Source organism: Megalobrama amblycephala, linkage group LG11, assembly GCF_018812025.1.
Source record: "Megalobrama amblycephala isolate DHTTF-2021 linkage group LG11, ASM1881202v1, whole genome shotgun sequence".
In the NCBI taxonomy this organism is placed as follows: domain Eukaryota; kingdom Metazoa; phylum Chordata; class Actinopteri; order Cypriniformes; family Xenocyprididae; genus Megalobrama; species Megalobrama amblycephala.
The window spans coordinates 4,368,328-4,394,097 of NC_063054.1; the positions used below are offsets into that span (position 1 = coordinate 4,368,328).

The window sequence follows — 25,770 nt, forward strand, 5'->3', positions numbered from 1 at the left end:
AAATGAACAATGCTTCTTCAGCATGTATTACTCTTAGTTAATGTTAATTTCAACATTTACTAATACATTATTAAAATCAAAAGTTGTATTTGTTAACATTAGTCTGTGAACTAACATGAACAAACAATGAACAGTTGTATTTTTATTATATAAAAATTATTCATTATTAACTAATGTTAACAAAGATGAATAAATACTGTTATCAAATGTATAGCTCATTGTTAGTTAATGTTAGTTAATACATTAATTAATGTTAACAAATGAGACCTTATTGTAAAGTGTTACCAAAGAAATGTATTTCTCTAACAGCAAAGGGTAAATAAGTTAATTTATAAGGTAAATAAAAAATATGAGTTGCGTTAGATTAAAAATCACAAGAATCACAATCCCAATATACCTCTGCAAAAAATCTAATTAATCTTTTTTTATATTTAATATTCACATATTAAAATAATAAGCAAGATAGGAATTGAAAATGTAGCAAAGAATGAGTTTTTTATACAACAGTTATACTGTATATAAAAACCCATCTTTGTCACATGACAGTACATTCAACTGCAGTGTGAGCGTAACCTACTTTTTACAGTGCAGTCCAAAGTTCTGAGACTATAATGGATATCAGGAATTTTTTGTCATTTAAATCTGAAAATAAAGATGTAAGACTTTAAAAGAAAAAAATAAAAATCATTAAAAAAAATCATGAAAAAAAGAATACATTTCTATGTAAGTGTTTAGTGATCAGAAATTCAAATTTCACTCAAATTGTTATGCTGATAATATAAATTATAATGAAAAATATAATGGAAATAGCAGCAGTAATGCAAAATAGCAGCATTTTTTACCAGTGGTCTCAGGTTTTTGGACCCCAGTGACTATATCAAACCTATGCACAATAAAGCAAGACATGGTCCATTGGCACATAATGACATTGTTTTGCTGCTCTAATTCATTGTCACTCTCAGCCTTTGCGTCAGTTTTTAAAGCAGTCTGTACAAGCGTATCAAACACAAAGAACAGTATGTATTCTTATATGTGAGATAAAAATGAAAAGCAGTGGCGTCTCTCTAGAGACAATAGGAGCCCTTGACCATCATTATGACAGAAAAAGCACAGACAATGGCACTTAGCATTAGCTTGAGTCAAATACTGTACATTATATTGTACATTGCTGTCTTCCACTGACTCTTAGAAAATACATTTAATGGCTTGACTATACGTGAAAACAGCATAGCAATCAGAAAATACTGTGCATGGTTTGACCGAATTGAGATGTAGACCAAAGGTGTAATTGTTCCCCAGCGAGGGAGTCTGAAGCCACCGCTGAGATTTCTGTCACCTTGGTTCTACTTTTCGGCAAAAGTGTGAACAGCGTGTTACTGCGTCCTGTTTGCCCTAGAACAGGACCAAATGCACTTCCTGCAGGCTAGACACACCAACGCACAGCATCATGATGATTGGGTGCAAGCCCCCATTACCCTTCTAGCAAGAGTACGAGGGAGGGAAAGCTTATGTGTGTGTGTTGGTGGATCTGTGTCTGCTCACAATAAATGAGCAGCGTGCACCCATCCGTAGCGAACCTAATGGAAAAGCAAAGAGCATCATTACCTCAGCTGATCTCTGCCGCTGTGCCTCCCCCCCATCACCATTCTTTGAAAAATATGGACTGGACATGTCAAAATCCCTTTTCTGAAGGACACGCACCATTTAATGGACAGCTGATGGTGTGAAGCATCCTCAGGTGCAAGCCTGATTATCCCTAACTGCAAGCCATTTTGCAGCATTATTAACAGCATTATCTACAAACAGCATGCACATACTGCCTAATGGATCATATACAAGCTTTTGAATTAAAACTTGCTTATAACACATGGTTCCAGCTACCAAAAGGCTGATAAAATTGCTCTCAAGGGTTTGCGTTTTACTTTGACAAGGTAATGAAATGATAGGTTAACAATAACTTTATTTTTTCCAACCTTTGGTAAGCAAATGCACCTTTTAGGACTGTCCTTACATTAGTATCTTCATAAATTCCCCTTTCTTATGTTGCATTTTTATGATGCATCGCCATTTGGCCCCCTTTTTACTTGTAGTTGCAGTAAAACCATGTATCCGAGGATTCACAATCCTTAGTTTGTCTGTTCCGGGGCTTTGGAAATACCTCCACTGTTTCACTTGCTGTAAGCGAAGGCACAGATGAGAAGGGTTGATAACGGCATCAAAGTCATTATTCCTCCTGCTGCTCCACTGCTTTTCCCCTCCTCTTTTTGCCGCTCACAAAGAAAGGCAGTCTGATAATCAAGAATGCCTTAAATACTCCTGGAGTCGACGACAGTTGTTTACACATAGTCGTGCAGACTATAGACGGCCTTGGGATCTTGAATTCGGGTTCGAGATGGAGACTGGTACTGCTTGTCCTTCTCCAGGATCATCCTGTCCGGCACCGACTTCTCATCCGCTTGTAGCTTTTCCTGGTGTAGTTTCTCTCGATGCGACTGCTCTCGTTCCGGTGGTTCAGTCTGACTCTGCTGTTCGCAGTGCTGTTGTTTCTGTTCGTCGCGGGTCGGCTGCTCCTGGCGCAGCTTCTGCTTTTTTGGCTTGTCGGGGTGGGACGAGCCCGAATCTAATGGACCGCCTCTCCTTCCAGGACATGATAAGCAAAAGATTACGCCCGCAGCTAAAAGGAATCCTGCCGACACAAATGCCACGTACACCGCTGCGCCTGGCTCATACTTGCTGCTCTTGGGCACTTTGGTGTCCATAAACGTAGTGATGACCTCATTGGTGAACCAGGATGCGGGCACCAGACACAGGATCCCTGCTATGATGAAGCAAGCCCCTGCGGAAATGGCCGTGTGTCCCTTAGAGCGATAACTGCCACCCCAGCGAGTACATTTCAGCCCTAGGGCGGCCAGACAGAGTCCCATTGTCGCCATCATGCAGGAAAGCACCATAGTGGTGCGTGCGGTCTGAAGATAAGCCGGCAATGCCAGCACCGAGTACTTAAGCGAGCAGCTGAAGACTCCGGTGCTGTACCAGGTGCAGTCCATCCACAGTCCCTGCATCTGTGAGATGGCAGTCATGATATTGGAGCCCACATCTGCACTCACCTTCCAGTTGGGTAGCAGCGTGGCCACCGTGGCACTCAGGACCCCCAGTAACGCCAGAATGAACGCAAACATCTGCATGGTGGAAGACGGCATCGTCGGTCCCTGACTTTTCGTTCCCTTCCCCCTGCGGCCGTCCCTCTCACCTTGCAGTGGCCCTCGGTGCGCTGCGTTTCCCTATCAGCCCGGCGCAGGACCTGACAGCAGATAATTCCTCCGCACTGGCTCTGGTAGGCTGCGATAAAAAAACAGAATGAGAATTGAACTGAGCGAACAAGCGTGACGGTCTGACAGATGAGGAACGGGGTCTGATGACTGGAAGGGAAAGCCGCAATTTTTTCCCCACCCTATCCTTATTTGGGACATTTATGTTTTAGTACGCCCTGAACCAGTCAGCGTTTTGGGGGGAAGTGACTTTGTAGCGTTGTTGAAAGGCTAATTGTTTTTTGACTTCACTGCTGCAGAAACACCCTTTGGCATGGGTGATGCTGTTACAAGAATACATAAAAATGGCACATGACCGCTGTAAGGTAGAAATTTAGCCAATTATCTGGGCAGGCATGGCTGTTTTGTTGGAGTTAATTGATTTTTTTCCTTATCTGTGCAAACCATTTGACAGCTTGGAAATTAGAAAGGGAATGAAAATTACTCCTATCTTTTGTTGTCCTTCAGATGGTGATGAATCTCATGAATTGATCAAGACAAGTGCATTGTTAGAGTGCATTCTGTTTCATTTATCTCTCAACAACCAAAAAAACCTTTACTTACCCTTTCACTGGTGCGCAATATGCGTCGAGCAGTTCTGAAGAGATTTCTTCTAGCTGCTGAAGAAAAGAGAATGTAAAAAGAATTGACCGGAAAAAAACAGGCAAAACTACTGTAAAACTGCCTCTTTCTTTTCAAATAACATCTCCTTGGCAACCCAGCATATGTCTCAAAGCTTTTCAGTGTCCTATGAAAGAACCCCCACACGTTCCTGTTTTTGAGTGACTGGATATTTCAGCGTGTGATCAGTAATCACTGTACCGCTGGACACCTCACTTGAAGGTCAGTCAGAGAACACAGAGTAAAAGGAATGTCATTTCAGGTAATATGCAAGACGAGGTGATGAAAATGATAATACACATTTTTTTTTTTTTTACCATAAAAAAAAACAATGTGCAGCAGAAAATCAATTCCTATTACATGTGGCAGGCTGCACTGGGTTGCTGATTTGATTCATTTTTGATAAGTAGCAAAGCAGGAAATTGCTTACAGGACTGTTACAAAGAAACATATTCTCTGTCACTCTTTCAACCACACCAAGAGAAAGCTGCTAAATGGACAAAGACACTTCTTCAAATAAGCTACAATGAACGTTTATGTTGTTTAAGTCTTATGTAATGCCACGATCACATAGACAGCAATATTATTGCTGGAGGTCACCGCATTGTTATTTACTAGAAGCCATTCTTACTGCAGGATTCTTTAATGTTATTGCGCAACTGGCCATGGCTTTTGAAGATCTGATAATAATGAAATGAATTGCCTGTAAAAAAAAAAAAAAAAAAAAAAGAGAGGTCATTCTATTTTAATATTCTCTTCTGTTTTATTGCTGTTAGGAATTATGACATAAAGCAGAGGAAAGTGTTTATATGTAAATTGCAGCAGTGCATAATACATATCTTGAACAAGATGAATTATTATTAATGCATGAACTCATTCAGAATGGCCACGATTTCTGACACTGTTTTCCAAGCATCACTTTTTTATGTCACTTTTTTGCGTCAAGTCTTGACACAGCACTGCAGTATCTCATATAAATCATATGTTATACTCACTAGTTTGTCTCTACTTTGTTAACTACTTTAATGTGTTTGTGCATAGTGTGCGTGTCAGTGTACAATTTATCTGATTCCACACATCTGAAGAACATTATATAATGTACACAGGACACAGTAATATGACTTTATTATTATAATGTTATGGCTTTGCTGCATTTCTGCAATGGTAGACAGTAAGTACCATTAACTTTGTTACTTGAGTACAATTTTTCGGTAACACTTTAGAATACTGATCCTTCATTAATAACTACACATGGAATAAATGAGTAATGCATTATTAACACTCTAGTAACTGCTATTAACTAACGAGAAACTCTGATTAATGAATGGTAAGTAATAGTGTGTATATACAGGTTCATAATTAATGTGAATAATGTATAATGTATAAGTAATTCTAAAGTGAAGATCATGGTAACCCACTAGTAATGACTCAAGTATTACAAAATCCTTCAGAACGAATTACTAATTATTTGGATCAGTATTCTAAAGTGAGAAACATGATAACTCTCTAGTAACTACTGAGTCATTGTAAACTTTTGAGGTTTTTGAATTCAAGAGTTACTATATAATTCTAAAGGAACTACTACTTATTTGGATCAGTATTCTAAAGTGAAGATCATGGTAACCCACTAGTAATTACTTAAGTGTTACCAAATACATCAGAAGCAATTACTGTACAAAACTGAATAATTTTTGTACAAACACCTCAAAAGTTTAATAGTACTACTAAATTATAAATATTGAGTACGCTGCAATTAAAGTCTGTTAAATCACTGATGCAACTTAAAACAATTACATTTTCTGAACGAGGAGTTTAGTTTTATTTTTGTGTAGCTCAAATTTTTTGAGTAAACCCTTGTACTTAAATTATTATTTTTAAGTTTACTGAGCGATATAAAGTGACGTCATCCATGTTACATCGTTACCACGTAATCGACGTTATCAGAAGAGTCCATTCAACATTAAACTGAGTTGCAGCAGATTTCAAATTCCCAACATGCCTTGTGTCGCACTCTGTAAGGTAGAATAAACATTGAATTGAGTGGGTTTTTTTTCTTGTTTTTTTCACAAGATTAATACAGGGGAATATGTGTTATATATGTGTTATGTGTTATCGCATGTTGGTGCGCTGTTGCTAACTAACACTTAACCATAAAGATTAGGTGTTAGTTTATTCAACATTTCAATTAAATTGTAATTACTGAATTTGTGTATTAGAAAATAATCTTTTGAGTTTTTTACTTAAATGTTTTGAGTAATCTAAATTTATTGGGGTTTACAACCACTGCGTCAAAATAATTGAAAAATAAGAAACATTACTTATGGTAAACAATAGTTTTACGTACAGTGGAATTAAACATTAAATAAAACTAAAATAAAAAAAAAATCAGTTTGACTTAATTGTTATTTATAATTATTCTTTACTTAAAAGATTTGAGTTGCTTTACATAATTTTTTTGAGGTAATCAGTGTCTACAATAATTTTGAGTACTCTGAACTTATCAGGTTTTATAGTGTTACTTGAGAGTTATCATGTTTTTCACTTTAGAAAACTGATCCAAATAATTAGTAATTCCTTCTGAATGATTTGGTAATACTTCATACTTCATTACTAGTCGGTTAACATGATCTTTACTTTAGCATTAATTATACATTATTATGCATCATTCATGTTAATTATGAACCATATAGTAGTTCTTAGTAGTTCTCTGGGAGGTATGAAAAAACAGTAGTTACTGATTAGCTAATAGTGAACTACCTCATTCAACTGAGCACTATTACTTACTAATTAATTAATCAGAGTTTATTGTTAGTTAATAGTTACCAGAGTGTTAATAATGCATTACTCATTTGTTCCTGTGTAGTTATTCATTAATGAAGGATCAGTATTCTAAAGTGTTACCCATTTTTCAAGTATCTGTACTTTATCTGTGTATTTTTATTTTGTGAAACTTATACTTCAATACATTACAAAGCATAATATTGTACTTTTTACTCAACTACATTTCAAAAAACATGTTGTTCCTCGTTATTTTGAAATGAGGAAATTGTGACCCGCAGAGACGCATTGCGGGGTTAGATTTGTTAACATGCTGATTCTTTTCAATTAACATGATAAATCAGTTCACAAATCGCACTGAATGATTCATTTGTGAACTGGACCGATCTGATCGCATCTGTTCTTTAGTCAACAGGGTAGGGTTGCACCATGCTATTCGTTAATTTTTTACTTAAAGCAGGAACTCAGTAAGATTTGCGAAGCTCACCCTACAGGTTCCTTCAGTGAATCACACTGTCGTAAATACTCCAAGCGCAGCTCTGGACTACAACGACTACAACGCTCACCGGCGCAGTAGTTTTGCAAATACAGTACAAGAAATCTCGATGGAGGTGGATAATTTTCGAAATTGTCTTATAAAGTCATAATATATACATTGTTTTTGAATTACCGTAAAGCATTTTGTCACTCTCGCGTGAACGTGAACATGAGGCGAGATTGTGTCGGGTCGGCGAAACTCAACTTGCAAGTGCTGTTTTTTGGCGTAGACGTGCCAGAGGGGGTTAGTGCACGCCTCAAACACACCACTACAAGTCAATTAACCATCGTAAGGACTTTTTATGAAGGTAAAAAAAGTTCTGCTTTAAATTGGAACATAAAGTCCACGCTAAAGGCTAAGTAACTACTAGCTAGTTTGTAACTAACTCAGTAACTAACTTTATTCGGTTGCACCATTTATTCTTAAGGGAGAATGTAGCTAGAAACACCCGTAAGACCTTCGCTCATCTTCAGAACACAAATTAAGATATTTTTGATGAAATCCGAGAGCTCTCTGACTCCTGTATAGACCGCAATTTAACCACCACTTTCAAGGTACTAAAGACATTGTTTAAATAGTCCAGTAGTCTACATTCATCGTTCTAGGTTCTACGTCAGAACACCGGCTCATTATTGACCGACGCTATTCATGTGAGCAAGCACGATGCATGCATGTGATGCTAACACAGGAGCCCGCCAATAATGTGTCGGCATTCTGATGTAGAACCTGGAAGTCCTGAATGTAAACAGCATAAGAGAATGACAGAAGAGAAGATATTGTTGAATAAAGTTGTTATTTATGTTTTGCTTTTGCGCATAAAAAGTATTCACGTCGCTTCATAAAATTAAGGTTGAACCACTGTAGTCATGTGGACTATTTTAACAATGTCTTTAGTACCTTTCTGGACCTTGAAAGTGGTGGTTAAATTGCTGTCTATTGAGGAGTCAGAGAGTTCTGGGATTTCATCAAAAATATCTTAATTTGTGTTCTGAAGATGAACAAAGGTCTTGCGGGTTTGGAACGACATGAGGGTGAGTAATTAATGACAGAATTTTCATTTTTGGTTGAACTAACTCTTAAGCTCTCTGTAAAGTAATGCATAATATACCCTCAATATTTCAATAGCAGCCTTCAAATAAATGAGCAGAATTTGTGTTGAAATGCTGTGAATTTCAGTTTAACCTATCAACCTACCTAACTATCAGTAAAAATAAGTTAAATTAAATATGATACTTAAAGGTCCCGTTTTTCGTGGTTTTTTGAAGCTTTGATTGTGTTTATAGTGTGCAATATAACAGGTGTTCATGTTTCGCATGTAAAAAAACACAGTATTTTTCACATAATTTACTTATCTGTATACCGCTGTTTCCACTGTCATAAAAACGGGCTGATGACTTCCTTGTTCTATGAAGTCCCTCCTTCAGAAATACGTAACGAGTTCTGATTGTGCCAGCGGTTCCGGTGTTGTGATTCGACAGCAGCTTAGCGAACCTTGCCCGGAAAGGTCACGCCTCTTACCATAACGTGGAGATGCACGCGCTCAGTGTTATTGTAAACATGTCTTTAATTTTACCCTATCAATTTGAGCCGGAATCAGACCCGGTGATTGGACTGCGGGATGAAAATAACAGCGTTTCGACGACATGGCGACAAACACACTCTACAAACGCAACTCTTGTGTATTCCTGTGGGCGGAGGTTAGTCAAAAAACTGTTTTAGTGACGTCATTAAAGAAGGAAGTAGAGGGATGTAGTCCAAACTGGCCGTTCGATGTAGGCGACTTCTGTTAAATAAAATATCTCGCTTGGCATTGAACTTTGAGCTTTAAAATTTTACAGATTTTATTTATACTCTAACAACAACATTACACACTAACTAAAGTTTGAAACATGGGATCACGAAGAACGGGACCTTTAAGCGTGCAAAGGTATTTTTATATGTAGAATAAATAACATTCAGAAATTGTATTTGAAATGAATAAGGAACAATAAATAAATAAATACTGATACAAAAAACACAAAAGAAATGACATTTATTTTGAATTTATCCATGTGCTGTTTAGGATGGATTCAGTGAGTCGCTAACAAAAAAGTAATTTATTCACATAATGTCCTCTCTCTTAAAATGTAAGCGAGTGTAAATGTCAGCATTATTATATATGTCTAAAGAATTGACCTTTGTCAGGTAAAACAAGAGCTTATTGATGCTTTTCTTTCAGTCTGCTATTTTATTCCAATGTTACTCCTGATCAGATGCTTCCGTAAATATTTAGTTTATACTGTATATGCTTCAACTAAGTTTAATGGTGCAATCGTGAAAGTAGTGTTCAAGTTGTAACTTAGTGTGCAATTACACGAAAACTATATTGTAACAGGCCCAAGTGTGTTCGACTTAAAGCAGCACTGCAAAGACCAATTGGTGTATGATATCAAAGTACCGCGAGAGCTTTTAAGTCAAGTCAAGTCAAGTCACCTTTATTTATATAGCGCTTTTTACAATGCAGATTGTGTCAAAGCAGCTTTACATTGATAACTGGTACATGAATTTTGGCTGCACAGCAGCTCTTAAAGAATAGTGTCAATGCAGGCAGATCAAAGCACTGTTGAATAAATGTCAAGAATACTGTTGAATACCAAATGTCAAGTCAATGTCATTTAGAGAGCAGACAGCTCTGCATGCTTTCGAATTGCTCTCGAAATACTTTGATGTCATACATAGAACGGTCTGAGCAGCACCGCTTCAAGTCGAACACAACTAACAACTCACTGATTCAAATGATCTGTTAAAATCTCCAGTTAAAAATTCACAAAATTCACAAGTCAGACTCAAAATGAGCCAAGAACGGGAGATTCTCGGAGCTTGAGTGTGCACGCGACTGATGGCGCAAAAACTACGTTACTAGTGCTGAATTTTAGGATTTATTATTGCACAGCAAAATCCCCAGAGTTAAATCAACATATGGTCCCTCTCTACATAGAGTTAAAATAACACTGAAGCAGAGTTAAAGTTAATGAGATTATATGCTGTTTGTGGAGTTGTTTAATCAGATCCTGAGAGATTTAATGTATTTTATCTTCAGTTGATTTCATCTAAGATTTTGGCTGGAAGTCATTTGTAGTTATTGTGTTTCTCTTCAGTGATTCTACTTGTTAACAGCAGGTGTTCATCACTAATGCTCAATCATAACTTAATCACTTAATTATCTCATTAACTTTAACTCTGCTTCAGTGTTACTTTAAAGGTGCATTATGTAACAATTCTGTCCGCTAGAGGTCGCTAGAGGCCTATTCAAAACAAAGGCGTAGCTTGATGACGCCAAGTTTGAGACCGGAATCTTGGGACATGTGGTCTCCACCTCAACGGACGGTGCAAAAGAATAGGGATTGGACTCGGGAACAAATCTTGTTCATGATTGTGATTATTAACGTTACTGCAGTGTGAAGCAGAGCAGGACCGAGTGTTGTGGGAGCTGAACGAGGCCACTGGAGTGATTGCACAACACACGCCTCATGAGCAGCGGAACTTTTATTATGCCACAGTCGCTGGCGCCGCTTCCGCTATTCTGGTCATGAGTATGAGGTAACACAGGTCTGTTTATCATATTAGATACATTTGAGTGTGTTTAAAATGTTGTTATAACGTTACTCTGTGCGTTCGTTTGGCAGCTGCTGTGAGACACTTGTTTGAAACACACTGTAGTAAGATCGATTTTAGAATATATTAAATGCTGGATGGCTTGTGTTGACAAATTTTAAAACATTGTATGATGGAGAAAAAAGACTAAACTTGTTGAGCTATATAAAAACAATTAGTTTTCTGTCTATAAATATATCAAAACAGTTGTTCCCTTGTCTATTAAAACGTGTAATATATTAAAGCGTCTTTGGTGTTTCCATGGTTTCTACAAAATAAAACTGGTAACTGAGGGTAACGCCATACCCGTAACTGACGGTAACGGGTATGGCACAATTGACAGGCAACTCCTCACACGTCCCGGAGCCTTGGTTAAAATTGCAATTTTCTCACGATTTACAAATAGTTGGAAACATTTGGGATATTGTAAGTACTCAAGTGAACAAAATATATAACACTGGCCTAGTGGTTTTTGGATATTTTACTGCAAAAATATTACATATTGCACCTTTAACACTGTATAGAGAGGGACCATATGTAATCTGAGCAGAGTTGATTTAACTCTGGGGATTTTGCTGTGTGTAAATGAAAATCATATTTAGGTCACGACTGTCAATTGTTTGTAAGCTAAATCTGCTGTAAAAGAGCTGTTTAAGCCCATTGTATGAAATGCTTGTCCATGTACCATGTGAACTGGGTAGATGGTAGATTTGTGGCATTCAACAAACAAAGGGTCTTATAGTAAATGTGATACTGCATAAATAAATTCTCTCTACAAGTGAAATTCGAAGTCTTTCTCATGCTCATTTTTTGATGATTACTTTAGAAATGTTTAGAGTCTGTGGGCACATGTGCAGAGTGTTTGAGTCTCTTTCGTCAGGAGGGGCTTGTGTCACAGGACTGAGCATGTGTACTAGCAGCATGTTTAGCCTCTAGCTGTTTGTAGGGCGTGGGAAGAGAAAATGGAAATTCACTTTTCTCAGAGGGATGTTTTTCACTCACCACAGCTCACTTGTTACTGCTCATATGTTTCCTTTCTTTTTATGGTAATCACATAATCTGTAAAATAAACTATGCGATTTTGACGCAAGTTTAAACTAAAGTTTAATGGTAATGAGAATATGGAGACATGGACTATAAAACTTTTTTATTATTATGCAGATGTTACTAAACACTAAATATGGGTAAGTAAATAAAATGGTGAGTAAATAAAACAATTAAAATGGTAGGTTTAATAAGGCTCAGATAAGAGATTACATGGTTTAAATCAAATTGTAAGAATAGTCTCAGTGACAAATTTACATCACAAGTTCATGCAGTTTTATTTTTATCAAGGTGCCAACATATTGTGAAATATTTCTTGCATAAGCCACCAAAACAAAAACTGCATATGAGGAAATACATCACAACATTTTTTGCACTTTATACCAATACACAAAGGGGGGAAAAAAAGATTAATTTCATTGTCATAGTGACAAAACTATTATATATATATTACAGCTGACTAATTTTCTTATCTACTTATGGGCAGTGTTGGGGAAAGTTACTTTTAAAAGTAATGCATCTTTGCGTTATCCCTAAAAAAGTAACAACGTTACTTCGTTACTTTTTATAAAAGTAATGCGTTACTACTTTTGCGTTACTTTTTCTCACCGGGGGCTGGGCTTGCTTGTTTGTTTGTTTTTATAACAACAAAAAAGTTTATTTTTGGCAAAAAAAGCCCTTACACCAAAATGAAATCAATAAGCTCAGGCTGAAGGAAAAGCATTTTACACCTGTAAGTAGAGGGCATCAAACAAATTTTCAGTGTGCTGCCGTTCTGGATTTAGGTGAACAGGGAAGGAAGTCAGTTCTTATTTCTATCTAATCTAAAGATTTCTGAAATTAGAGGCTGATTAGATATATTGAAGGTCAGCAGCAAAGACATTGGTTAATAATTGAGATTAAATACAAAATATATTTGTGTAATTTAATATAGTGAATTATTACAGGTTTGCAAAAATTCAATTGCATTTCACTGATTTTTTATTCATTTTGAGAAATACTGAATGATTTCGTGCAAGTGAGATGAGTAAATGCAGTTCACATTTAGCAGAACTACAATAACCATCATGCTTACACAGCGCACACAATATCTCTGCACTTTATTTCTCTAAACATGGGGACAACATGTCATCAATAAATGTGAAAAAGTAACTTGCGTTACTTATTTGAAAAAGTAACTTAGATATTTTGTTGTAAATTGGAAAAGTAATGCTTACTTTACTAGTTACTTGAAAAAGTTCTGATTACAACTCAAGTTACTGTAATGTTACCCCCAACACTGCTTATGGGTCACATCTTATTCAACCAATAAACCTAAATTATTTTGTTAGAGCTTTTCAAACATCTTGTAAGGTGAACAGGGTGTTGAAAGAGGATCTACAAAATAGTGGTCCACAAAGCAGTGGGACAGGCAGAGACTGTATATCTGTCATTAAACAATGAGGGCTGCTTGTTCCAGCTGGTGGCGGAAGCTGTTTGCACAACCCTGCACCATCACTCTGCTCTCATTCGAGTAGAAACGACTCATTTACTTCCACTCTCAGTGCTGCTGTCACCGTCACCTACCATCAGCTGAGAAGCAGCATTGTTTGTCCTGATCTTTAAATGTTGTTGTCTAAAATTGTGACATGTACCCACAAAATGACAAGACGTCTGACAAACTCAGAATCGTGTAGAGATTAAAAATGACTCCAATATCATTTTAAATAGCTTTTTTTTTGTAGATTTGTACTTGATTTCTACATTTTCTGAAGAGAATTTGAGTGCTTGAGAGAGAATTGCCACCACAATGCAAGGTGTTGATCTGACTGGGGTTTTTTGCACAATGGTTGCTAAAGTGTTCTGAGTGTTGTTTTTTTAAACATGTTGCTATGTGGTTGCTAAAGTGTTCTGAGTGGTTTTTGACACAATCCTGTGCCGATGCAAGGTGTTCTTTTTATCACGTCACTGTGCAGTTGCTACTGTGTTCACAGTGCTTTAGTGAGCAAGATGTGTTGTAGAAAAGGTCTTCTGAGTGGCTTTTTTTCACACAGCTGTGGTATTCTAAGGCGTTTTAGCATGTTGCGATGTGGTTACTAAGTGTTTTGAGTAGATTTTTGTGTGTGGTTATGCTTTTGTTAAGGTTTTGTTTTCGTTTTTAACATCATTGTGGTTTGTATCATTTGAAAATAATGCATCACTGTTTCCTCAAAAATATTAAACAGCAAAAACCACTTACAAATTATAATGATTTCTGAAGGACTGAAATCCAGCTTTGCCATCACAGGAATAAATTACATTTTAAATTTTATCAAAATAGAAAACAATTATTTTAAATCGTAATAATCTCTCACAATGCTACTGTTTTTACTGTATTGTTGATTAAATAAATGCAGCCTTGGTGAGCATAAGGTAGGGTGATTATGATTTCACTTTTTAACTTTAGTTAGTCTAATGTTGCTGTTTGAGCATAAATGACATTTGCAAAGTTAAGATACTCAAAGTTCAATGCAAAGGGAGATATTTTCTTTTACAGAAATCACTTTTTAAGGACTACATATAAGGTCTAAAGACTATAAATTTATCCACTAAACATTTCGAAACATCCAGTTGCATTCTAAAAGTTTTAACTTCTTCCCGAGTCTCTCCATCAGTGTCCGACTCCGTTTTGAACAATGTAAGGCTGAACACTGTTACTGACAACCCTCATTTTGGCTGCATGAGATTCTCCAGCTTTGTTGTTGTTGAGCAACGAAGTGTGAGCTGTTAAAGCTCCGCCCTCTTCTGGAAAGGGGGCTGGGAGCAGCAGCTGATTTGCATTTAAAGGGACACACACAAAAACGGCATGTTTTTGCTCACATCCAAATAAGGGCAAATTTGACAAACTTTTTTTTTATTTTGAGCTAAAAATTCACAGACACCATATATTACATCTTGTGAAAAGAGGCATAATAGGTCCCCTTAAAAAATCATTAGGTAACACTTCATTTTAGGGTCATTTAACTAGTTGCTTATTAGTATGAATATTACTAGAATATTGGCTATTTCTTAGTACGTATTAAGCACATATTAATGCCTTATTCTGCATTCTTAATTGTACCCAATACCTAAACTTAACAACTAACTTACTAACTATTAATAAGCAGTAAATTAGGAGTTTATTGAGGGAAAAGTCGTAGTTAATAGTTTATATGTGTTCCCTATACTAAAATGTTACCAATCATTATTATTCCAAACATTTTGACTGGTAGTGTATAGTGATCAACGCAGCAAATTTTCAAAGTTTAACAAATGTGTGAAATAAGAAATTCCAGATCATGCTTATTCCTACTGAAATGATTGTATTTTGCCTGCGTAATTAAGTGTCTGACATTCTGGTCTCTGTATATTGCTCAGGCTCCTCCTTCAATTTATTTATTTGCAAGTTTAATCCACTAGACAAACATCTAAAGTCTAATAGCTTAAAAAACAGCATAAATAAGTATAACTTCAACTAATAGACTGTAAATAATCTCCCATGTACTGTATGTTGTCTAGTAATTACTCTCTGTATAAGTAGGTTTAAGTTAACTACTCACTACTAAGTGAGAAAGAAAGAAAGAAAGAAAGAAAGAAAGAAAGAAAGAAAGAAAGAAAGAAAGAAAAAAGGAAAAAGAATCTCACTAACCTGTATGTCTTGACAGCTAAAGCCAGAATATGCTAACACACCTACACATGTGTGGTCAGCAAGAACACACAGAAAGTGTGTGACGTCCAGGTAGTGGGTAAGAGGGGCACCCTAAGCGTGACACAGGGTGGACGTCAGGCTGAGCACAGCACATTCCACGAGCTCCATGCAGGCGGTCGTCGGTGTCCACTCCCATAGTGCTCTGCCTGACATGTTTCCACTACTTTTACTGCCCGTCAAGACCGTACCAAAGCCAGACTCGGGACTAAGACTTTCCCTTGGATATCTCCAGTTCTGGATGCAGCTCGTGCCATGTCTTTGCTCCTCGATTCTAGAAGGCCCAAGAACTGTGAAATGAGATCCAAACCGGCTGATTCAGAGAATGACGAGGCTGGAAAGCAAACCAAAGAAACCCAACGACAGCCTCTCTCAATGGTTTTGAGAGAGGAAAAGAGGCTCTAGTCAGTGCAGGGTCTGCTTTGGTTACTTCAGCAATCTGTCAGTTCATTTCAGAGCAGACAGAGGGCAGGGAAGTCCAACCTTGGGATCTGAGATACAGCTCTCTCCACTTCCCACGCTCTTCCATCAATGCACTCACCCTCGTAAAGATCCGTCCCCAGAGAAGTGTTTGCTCCCTTCCTCTGGCTGCTTCTGTTGATAAGGATGGAGTCTCATTCACAGTTTATGTGTTGGAGAGGTGGGCCGTCTTTATGGTCCTCCACACAGGTGTTACTGTGGCAACAGGAGCTTGGACTGCTTTGCCATTTCCCAACATTAATTTTCTTTGCCCTGCACTCTCCTATGTATATACTGATGTTTTTTAAAAGCATACTTGGACATTTCAGTTAGTCATGTTAGATTTCAAAACACATTTCAAATGTATTTTGAAAAAAAAAAGCTAACTCTAATCACAATGCTTGCAAAGCAGCCCACATATTTCTGCATTTGATTAAACTGTAACAACTTGAGCTATTTCCATTTAAAGGTGCACTATGTAACTTTTTTTTTTTGTTCAATATACTTGAAAGTATACTTTCTTAGTTTTAGTTAGTTTTAGTTTAAACTAACCCTAACCACTCTTGAAAATCATGAACAAAACTATGCAATGTAAAAGAGGAAACAATTTAGAATACATTAAATACACATTCACATCTATCCTTTCTCCAAAACTGTTTTTGTCTTACCCTGATTCCCTATGGTAAGCCTATTAGTGTTTATATTTTAGACCTGACAGGATGGTTTTTGTGGGAAATGGCGTACTTGCGTCACTCGCCCGTGCATTTCTTGTCATATCCGTAATTAGAGAAAAGTGGCTCCAGCTGCTTTGATGTGTGTATGGTGTGGGAGTGGCATTGGTTAGTTGTCACAAGCAAGAAAGTTTGACATAGCGCATCTAAATCTCCAACCTCCAGGGAATCACCCGTTTTAAACAAACGCTGAACAGAGAAGAGTCTGCTGGCAAAACGAAAATGCGACAGAGCTTGTAATAAAACAAGAATCAACATTGGCTTGGCTTTTTGGGGATGGTGTTTTTATTACTCAACAGGTGATTAAAGTCTTTTATTGAACAGATAAATTGCCATATGTAGCTCTTTTGTCATATGTTCATTGTAAAGCATTTTCTATTGTGAAGGGTCATTTCATTATGGTTGTTTAGCACAGTGCTGGAATTTATTTTCAAGGAAGTACAGTGTCTATTAATGTGTATAGCTACAGTAATGTCTTCAGCTAGTCAGCTTGAGATCCTTTCCATCTTAACTGGTTATATCTCTTAAGCCTATATTGAATGTTTTATGAACAGTACGATAATCTCTCTCATGAACCGTACATGTCACACAGAGCCAAAGCACAACCAAAACAATGTTCTTCCGCACAATGCATGCAGTTTTTTTTTAACTTTTTTTTTAACTGCTAGAGGGCCAAAAGTTACATAGTCTACCTTTACACTTCATTTAAATTATTTCACTTTTAAGCTCGGGGCACACCAAGCTGATGTCAAAGAACTAGAAGCGACGAAAGTTGACTGTGTTGTCGCTAAAAAGCTGCGCTTGAACACACCAAAAGGACTACAGGTGACTCGCGCGTCAGCGCGGGCATTTCAATGTAGAGCCTGAGCGCAGGCATTTCACTCATGTTGGATGCATCAGCGTCATATTTGCATAGGCTGTACTATTTGAATTCGTGATTGGTTGACTGCCAAATCAAAATATTAAACGGAACGATAAAATAACGGTCCGTGTATCTTTTGGTCATTCGTTTTTTGTTTTAATAATGAAATCGGAAAATGAAAAATGGCACCTTTTTCGTTTTTCATTTTTTTCAAACAAAACGAAAAACAAGAATTCGGCTTGATTTTTCGTTTTTTTTTCAGGGGTAGAAAATGAATAAACAACTTGAATATTTGATCTCAACATGTGGGCGGGAATAAAACGCCCCTTTCCGCTGATTGGTCATTCCAAACATTAAACTGTGCCTTCATCAGTTCTTCCGCTGTTCAGAGCAGCAGAATAATAGTCCTTCGCTGCGATGGATTCAACGCGTTTATTGCAACTATATAATCACTTTTAGATGTACATTTAATCTTAATCTCTATCTCTTGATCTCTATCTCTCAAACAGCCAGACTAAAGAGTGACTTGAGACACAAATCGAGGCAGAGCCTGTAGAGGCTTTCTTCTGTGTGTCCATAAAAACGAGTGTTTAGCTCAGAAATATTATTATCTCAGATATAATAATTTACTTCGCACCTGCATTCACAACTACCCAATAGCCAACACCTTTGACACACTGCCTGTTTTATTATTGCTGACCACCATCGTAGTTAATGTTCACAGCACATCTACTATAGTTCTATTATGATTTTTATTCAGTCAACAGATGGATATCATAATGCCATTATCTAATGTTTCAGTGATTGACTTTAGTGAAATATGAATTTGACGTTTTTACGGTGAACTTGTTTGAGTTATATGAATAAAACCCTGAAATAAGACTTTGTACAATAAACCAGGTTTTCATGAAAGGTTTTCATATTTAATGCCATCTACCAGTGTCAGAAATTAACTTATATGGGACAAATGATTTTCAGGGGTATTTTTTACCTTTATATATAATTTCTTTCCTAATTTTATTAAATATTTATGCTCTCTATAATGTTAAATTCTTAAATGTAGTCAAATAAATTAGAATAACATGACACTAGGCTGTTACCAATTAAATCACTATCAGTCAACTGCATGATGCTTTCAGATGTAGCTACTTACAGTAAATACATTTACACATTAATTACAACAGTATAATATAATGAGATTAATATTTTAAACAACATTTTTATTCAGAAATATGAAATGACAAGATGAAATAATACTTAATTGGATTATGAACGTAATATCGCCACTAGGTGGCGGTAAGTCATTGTGTTAAAGAAGGAGTCATTTATTCATTTGTCGATTCGTTCGTTCAAAGCGCTGATTCATTCAGGAATAAAATCAAGTGGCTGTCTATATTAATTGGTCACTGAATCATCGTCTATATTAATGGGTTGTTCAAAGACTCTTATTCATTCAGGAACGAAACAACTCTGTGTGCCTACTGCGAGTCAGTCGCATAACTGTTCTTTGACTTTATTTGCTTTGGAGGTTTAGTTGGCAGAGAAAATTCTGTATGCCATCTGTTAGCCGGCCAATACCTAATATTAATTAAATAATCTCAGCGTATTGCCTAAAACAAAAGTTATGACATCTGTGCAGGGTGCGATTTGTGAAAAAAAAAAAGAGGGGGGATGTTTTGAAAAGTTTTTGTTTGTTTGTTTTTTTGTTTTTGAAAATTTGTTAAAAACCACAGTAGAGCTATATAGCCTACTATTTTTGGCAGCTGTTACAGAAACATTTTTACAAAAAAAAAAAAAAATCTGATTTAACCTTGAGGTTTGAAGTATTAGATAGCTTAGATATTTGCACCACTACAATGACACTAATAATTCTTAATTTCTGATAGAAATGCAAAATCAATCGGTAGTTATTAATAGAATAACGAGACACAAACCTTTACATTCAGTCGCGTTTGGTCCCATTTATTTTTTCACAGTGCATACACATACAAACTTTTAGTCCAAAAGTGCGCACATTTGGAGAAATACACGTTTACCTCAGATTTCATTAGATAAAATATAAGCTGGGCCGTACGCAGGGTTTCATAATTACCGAGGTCAGAAGTTTTAGTTTCCTAGGGGGGTACGGAGCATATGCTCCCCCGAAAAATTAGATTTCCCTGGTGTACATGTGCATTTTTAAGACGTTTTAAGGCCAACAAATTGGATAACAATTTAAAACCACGTCAACAAATAAATGCATGCACAGTTTTGAGGCAGCTTTAATCGCATGTTTGGTAATTTCATGACTTAACTTACAACAGAACAACGACGGTTATTGCTCGTAGTTTCTTTTGCGCTTTATCTATAAGTAATTAAATGCAGCGCGCGCCGGCGCATTTGCGCATGCAATTCTTCAGTGCGTGCCGCTATCTACAATAATAAATCAGCAATAATAAAACAGGCAGTGTGTCAAAGGTATTGGCTATTAGGTAGCCGTGAGTGCACGTGCGAAGTAAATTGTTATTTCTGAGATAAACTAGTATAATATCTCTGAGCTAAACACGCGTTTTATGGACACACAGAAGAAAGCCTCTACAGGCTCTGCCTCGATTTGTGTCTCAAGTCATTCGTTAGTCTGGCTGTTTGAGAGATAGAGATCAAGCGATAGAGATTAAGATTAAATGTACATCTAAAAGTGATTATATAGTTGCAATAAACGCGTTAAATCCATCGCAGCGAAGGACTATTATTCTGCTGCTCTGAACAGCGGAAGAACTGATGACGGCACAGTTTAATGTTTGGTTGACCAATCAGCGGAAAGGGGCGTTTCATTCCCGCCCACATTTTGAGATCAAATATTCAAGTTGTTTATTCATTTTCTACCCTGAACGAAAAACGAAAAATCAAGCCGAATTCTTGTTTTTCGTTTTGTTTGAAAAAAATGGAAAACGAAAAAGGTGCCGTTTTTCATTTTCCGATTTCATTATTAAATCAAAAAACGAATGACCAAAAGATACACGGACCAATTTCAAATTAGCGTTTCTGTTCAGAACGATTAAATTTGATTTAGTTTCCGTTTCTGGTTATGTCCCGGTCAAAATTTCGTTCGTTTCCTGTTTTCGTTTTCGTTCCTTGAACCGGTTCAGAGCCCTGCCCTCTAGGTTGTTTTTCAAGCACCTTATTACGACCTATATTTACGTTTTAAAGTCATGCGCCCTCTAGCTGGGATATTTTTTTCCCCTTTAAAAACATTGAATCCAGCATACAACAATAATGATTCACAGGATAGATGTCACATATTCTCAACCAAATTAACAACAACAACAACAACAACAACAACAAAACAAACAAACAAAAAAAGCAGAAATACAAATAAAAATAAAAAATAAAAATAAATATTTCTTCCTTTTTCTTATTGACAAATTCAAGATTCATAGAATTTGGTAAACATATTTGGGACATTACAATATAAAGAATTCCTCCATAAAGTTTAACAAAATGTCATTCTTTTTGTTTTTAATTAATTTTAATGACTTGTTCAGCGATTCCATCTCTTTTAAAAAGAAATTGCATTTAGGAATGCATTTTGCAAATTTTTGTTTATGAATATAATATTTACCATGCAAAATGTAGAAGTTCACCGCAAATTCAAACATTTTGCTTCTGTTTGTGAAAGAACATATAACGTCTTTTAGAGATAATTTATAATTTACATTTCTTGGGGCAAAAAGAAAAGAACTAACATCAGACCAAAATTTTAAAGATAAATCACAGTTGTAAAACAAATGAGCTTCCTCGTGTACAGTACAAAAAGAGCATTTGCTGTCGATGTCCATGAATTTTGATAATGAAGCTTTACATGGGTAGATTTTATGAAGTATTTTAAATTGTACCTCTTTAACTTTATTCAGCATACAAAATTTATATGGATTTAGCCATGGAATGGGGAAACTGTAGGTAAACATAAAATTTTCATAAGACAAAGCATTTCCATTTTCATCAAACATATCCATCACAAAGAATAATGACAGTGTCGTGTTACGTCTGTCATCATGAAATGACGTATGACTGTCATTACCAATCAAAATGCGTGTTCTTTTATATGCAGTGTGTGTACTTTTTACACCATTTGTCCTATTTCCATTTAGCAAAATTATTTTTTTATTAATGGCCCCACCCCACCCCAACATGTTGGTTTGTGAACATGATACTTTTAAAGAAAAGTTAAGGTGAAGAGTGTGCTAGCATTATCAAATAATTTTTTTTTTTTTTGTTTGTTTGTTTTTTTTTACAATTTTCTTGAACACTCCCTTTACTATTGATTGACAAGCAAGTGACAAAGTAGTTTTTAAGGAAATTTAACATTTTTATTCAAAGCGACTTACAAAAGAGGAACATAAGCTGTTTGAGCCAACAGTATTTATAGTATACACTGCCAGGTTTATTTAGAAATCAACTGGTTCAAAATGGTTTACTTATTAATATCATTACACAAAATGACTGTATATGTATTTGCATATTAAGCTTCTATTTGCATAATGAATTGTGATTGGTCTTCTTTCTTGCATTTCTTTGCATACTGACTTGTGATTGGACTATTCTTTCGTGCCTGTATTTAAATGTCTATAGGCTCTTTAATTCTGCATTTACACTAAGAGCAATTATGTAACTAGAAAGTTGCCAGAACATGCTATTGTTGGTTAGAATTATTGTCACAGATTTTTCTTTTAATTATATTGGTTTATGTATGAAGAGACAAAACAAATGAGTTCTTCCCTTACCGTAACCTTCTCCTTTTTCTTGCCTTCACTTGACTACATTATCTCCCAGACTGATAACATGAGATCCACATACTTCACTGCTCATTTGCATAAAGTCAAACTTAACTCATTCATGGAACAGCAGAGTAGCAATTCTTATTGAAAATGAATGACCTCCAGTCACTTTGTTGCTGTAAATCATTGTGAACGCCCTTTAAAAATGCAAAACCAACTGCATTTTATGTACACAAAACCAGACTAAAACCTAAGCTTACCTAAATCTTTAACACTGTTCTTTAGCTGCCTGGCAAGCACTGATACAACTTCTGGGAATGCAAATGTTCATTTCCCCATCCTTCTTTTCAATCAAAGAGACAATGTAATGTGCTATCAAAGCCCACGTACACAATTAACATCGCCCACAAAATTCCTGAACAAAGGAAGCTAGAGAAAAGGGCTCGTAATTATGACTCAGTTTCATTTCTCTCTCTCGCTCTCTCTCGTTTTCTCTAGTACTTTTAAAACAAGGTTGTAGCTGCCAGTCAGAAAGAAAGAGTGACTGAGAAAAAACTAATTCACAGAGCTGCTTCTCTTATCTGTCAATGGAAAGAATCTCTAAATCTTTCTAAAAACATGGCAATGTACAAAGCGATCAAAGAAAATAAAAAAAAATTCAGCTCCACATAACTGCATATTAAACGCTAAAGGTATGTTTACACCAGGGATAACTATAACCATTATGATAACGACTTAGTTTTAAAAATTGTTCTAAATGTAAAAGAAAGACAGAGTCCACACCAAAACTACAATGACAAAGAGGAACGATATCGTTGGAATCACTTTGAACATTTTTTCCAGATGATGAACGATAAAAACATTGACAGCCAATCAGAATCCATCCTGCTTCAAAGAGCTCGAGCATTTAAAGTGAAAGACAACAAAACTGCAGGGCATGCTGGTGTGGATACTAATATAGTTGTTACAGTTATCTTTATAGCTCGTTCTTGGTGTTAACGGGCTTTAAGCAAACTGTAAAAAAAATCCCAGTAAAATTTACGGTAAAAAACCGGCAGCTGTGGTTGCCAGAACTTTACCGTAAAAAATACAGTAGCAACGTAAAAAAAAATCTGTTAAATTTACGGTAAAATAACGTATTTCATTAACTGATATAATGTTAATTTACCAACCTAATGAAGTACTAATATGTTTTTTACCTTTATAATACACTGACAGTCACCAAACACAGTGGTGATGAGAGTCACATGATGAATCAGAGTTCATCACAAGCAGCTTTTCCACAAGCTGAGGAGGACAATACTAATATATAGAAGGTACACACAGTGTCATTCACACACACACTAAACACCATCATGGTAACATGCATGACATTTTAAAAATGCAATAAACATTAATTTAACAACATTAGATGTAACATAAAACCCTAATGTACATAACTGATTAGAAAAAAATTTGAAAAACTAAGAAGAAACAGAGTTATTTCAACGAAAATATATCAAATGTGAAGTGTCACGCAGGGAATTGTGGGAATGTCAATTAACGGTTTTTCACTGTAAATTTTACAATGAATTGTTCTTTTTCACTTCCAAAAACTGTGAATTTAACGGTATTTTACCGTAAAATTACATTAAATGTACCGTTAGATCTATTACAGTTATTCACCGTATATAGTACGGAAACTTTCTGTAAACCAATTGACAGTTTTTCACTGCAGCATTTTTACAGTCTTTTACTGTTAAAATCACAGTCATTTTTTTTACAGTGCATGATCTGATTGGCTGTGATTGTGTTGTCACAGCATTTTTGCTTTCAGTATGGACAGAAAAAGTAGCTGTCACTGACATTGTGTTGCGTTACAGCTGCTTGGACGGTTTTTAATATAGGAGATCAAGATTTGCAAGACTTTAATGCTATCAGGAAATATTATAGAACACATTCTTTATTAAATAAAACAAAAACATTTTCACAAGGTTTGTTTAGTTAAGTCATATATTTTTACAAATAAATTACAATAGCCAAAACTGAAAACAGAGCATATCAACATTTATATCTTAACAGTAATACCAGTATTTTCAAGCTTAAACAACAAAGAAAACTTAAGTTTTTAACTTAAGGGATGTAAAACATGCCTTTGAATAATAGTAATAAAAAAATCACACATTACAAATATGCACACAAAACATCTGTAAGAAACATATACAAGCATAATTTAGAAAAAAAAAAAAATCATATTCAGACTTCGGGTTTATAAAACCTTGCCCAGCTCTGTGAAATAAAGCCATTTCAGTACTGAGCTGAGAAAAGCCTTTGTCGAAAAAGCAATATGCATGTAAAGCTACAGTATTCACATACAGCGAAACAGTCTTTGCTCGTGTATTAATAATACATGTGTCAGCCATATGGAATGCTCTGGATCGGCCGGGGCAACTGAGATCCACTTTAGCTCCAATCCTGATCAAACTCACCTGCATGTAGCTTTCTAGTAATCCTGAAGACATTGACTAGCTTGTTCAGGTGTTTGATTAGGATCGGAGCTGAACTCTGCAGGAAAGTGGATCTCGGGGGCTAGAGTTGGCCAGCCTTGGGAAAGGCAAACTATGCTTTGAATTTAAGGCAGGATCATCAAGATGTTCATCCACATAGTGGTTCCAAACCCCAGTGAGCTGACTACCCAGATGAAACTGATTTGGGACAGAATTCTTTTTATTTGAAGGGCCCCCCATGCATGTATGCTAAGTGGTTTCCTCTGGTATCTCTGCTGTAAAAACAAAGTTTTGTTTTTAAAACTTTTTTTTTTAATTTGCAGAAACTATGAGTGTCCTGTGAAGTCTGGTTTCCACCAGTGAATAAATAAAAGTAACTGCGACTTTTTCTCACAATTCTGACTTTTTTCTTTTCTGAAAAAAAAAAAAAAAAAAAAACCTCAGAATTGCAGTATATAAACTCAAAACTCGCAATTCAGAATTGTGAGATAAAAAGTCTCAATTACCTTATGTATTTTTGGCAGAAACAAGCTTCCATAGTGTCCATAGATTAAAATAATTATAATAAGCTTCAGGACTCTAAATCCCACAATTTTAACAAATTAATTTACTGAATTTATTTAATGACCTTTCCAGTCGTTCATGATTTATTGTTTTAGTATTTAATATTTTTGTTTACTCACAATTTCTATCAAAAAAAAAAAGTAGAGCTTGGCTTAACTAGAAGAATGTATATATTCTTTATAAAAATGTCCATGGTGTTTTAAGATTTTGTTGATTTACATGACTTTTCCGCATCTAACAATTATTTTAAAAACTATATATCCTCATATGTCCAGGTTTTCCAAGA

The 25,770-nt window shown here is 35.9% G+C and overlaps 1 protein-coding gene across 2 annotated transcripts; it reads right to left on the reverse strand.

Annotated features, from left to right (window-relative positions):
* Window positions 1-202: 202 nt before the first annotated feature.
* On the reverse strand, window positions 203-16,366 carry LOC125278961 (claudin-20-like). 2 transcript variants are annotated; one of them, XM_048208404.1, is made up of 3 exons: window positions 15,569-16,366; window positions 3,873-3,925; window positions 203-3,339 (listed from the first exon to the last, which is right to left on the reverse strand). In XM_048208404.1, exon 3 carries the CDS (start codon window positions 3,198-3,200, stop codon window positions 2,337-2,339), a length of 864 nt encoding a protein of 287 aa, XP_048064361.1. In that variant the 5' UTR covers window positions 3,201-3,339; window positions 3,873-3,925; window positions 15,569-16,366; the 3' UTR covers window positions 203-2,336. The 2 variants fall into 2 exon arrangements, with proteins under 2 accessions (XP_048064361.1, XP_048064359.1); XM_048208402.1 differs by having other exon boundaries at window positions 3,873-3,928.
* Window positions 16,367-25,770: the final 9,404 nt, after the last annotated feature.

Coding starts and splice junctions, on each gene's coding strand:
- LOC125278961 (XM_048208404.1), bottom strand. CDS start 3,200: ATGCCGTCTTCCACCATGCAGATGTTTGCGTTCATTCTGGCGTTACTG.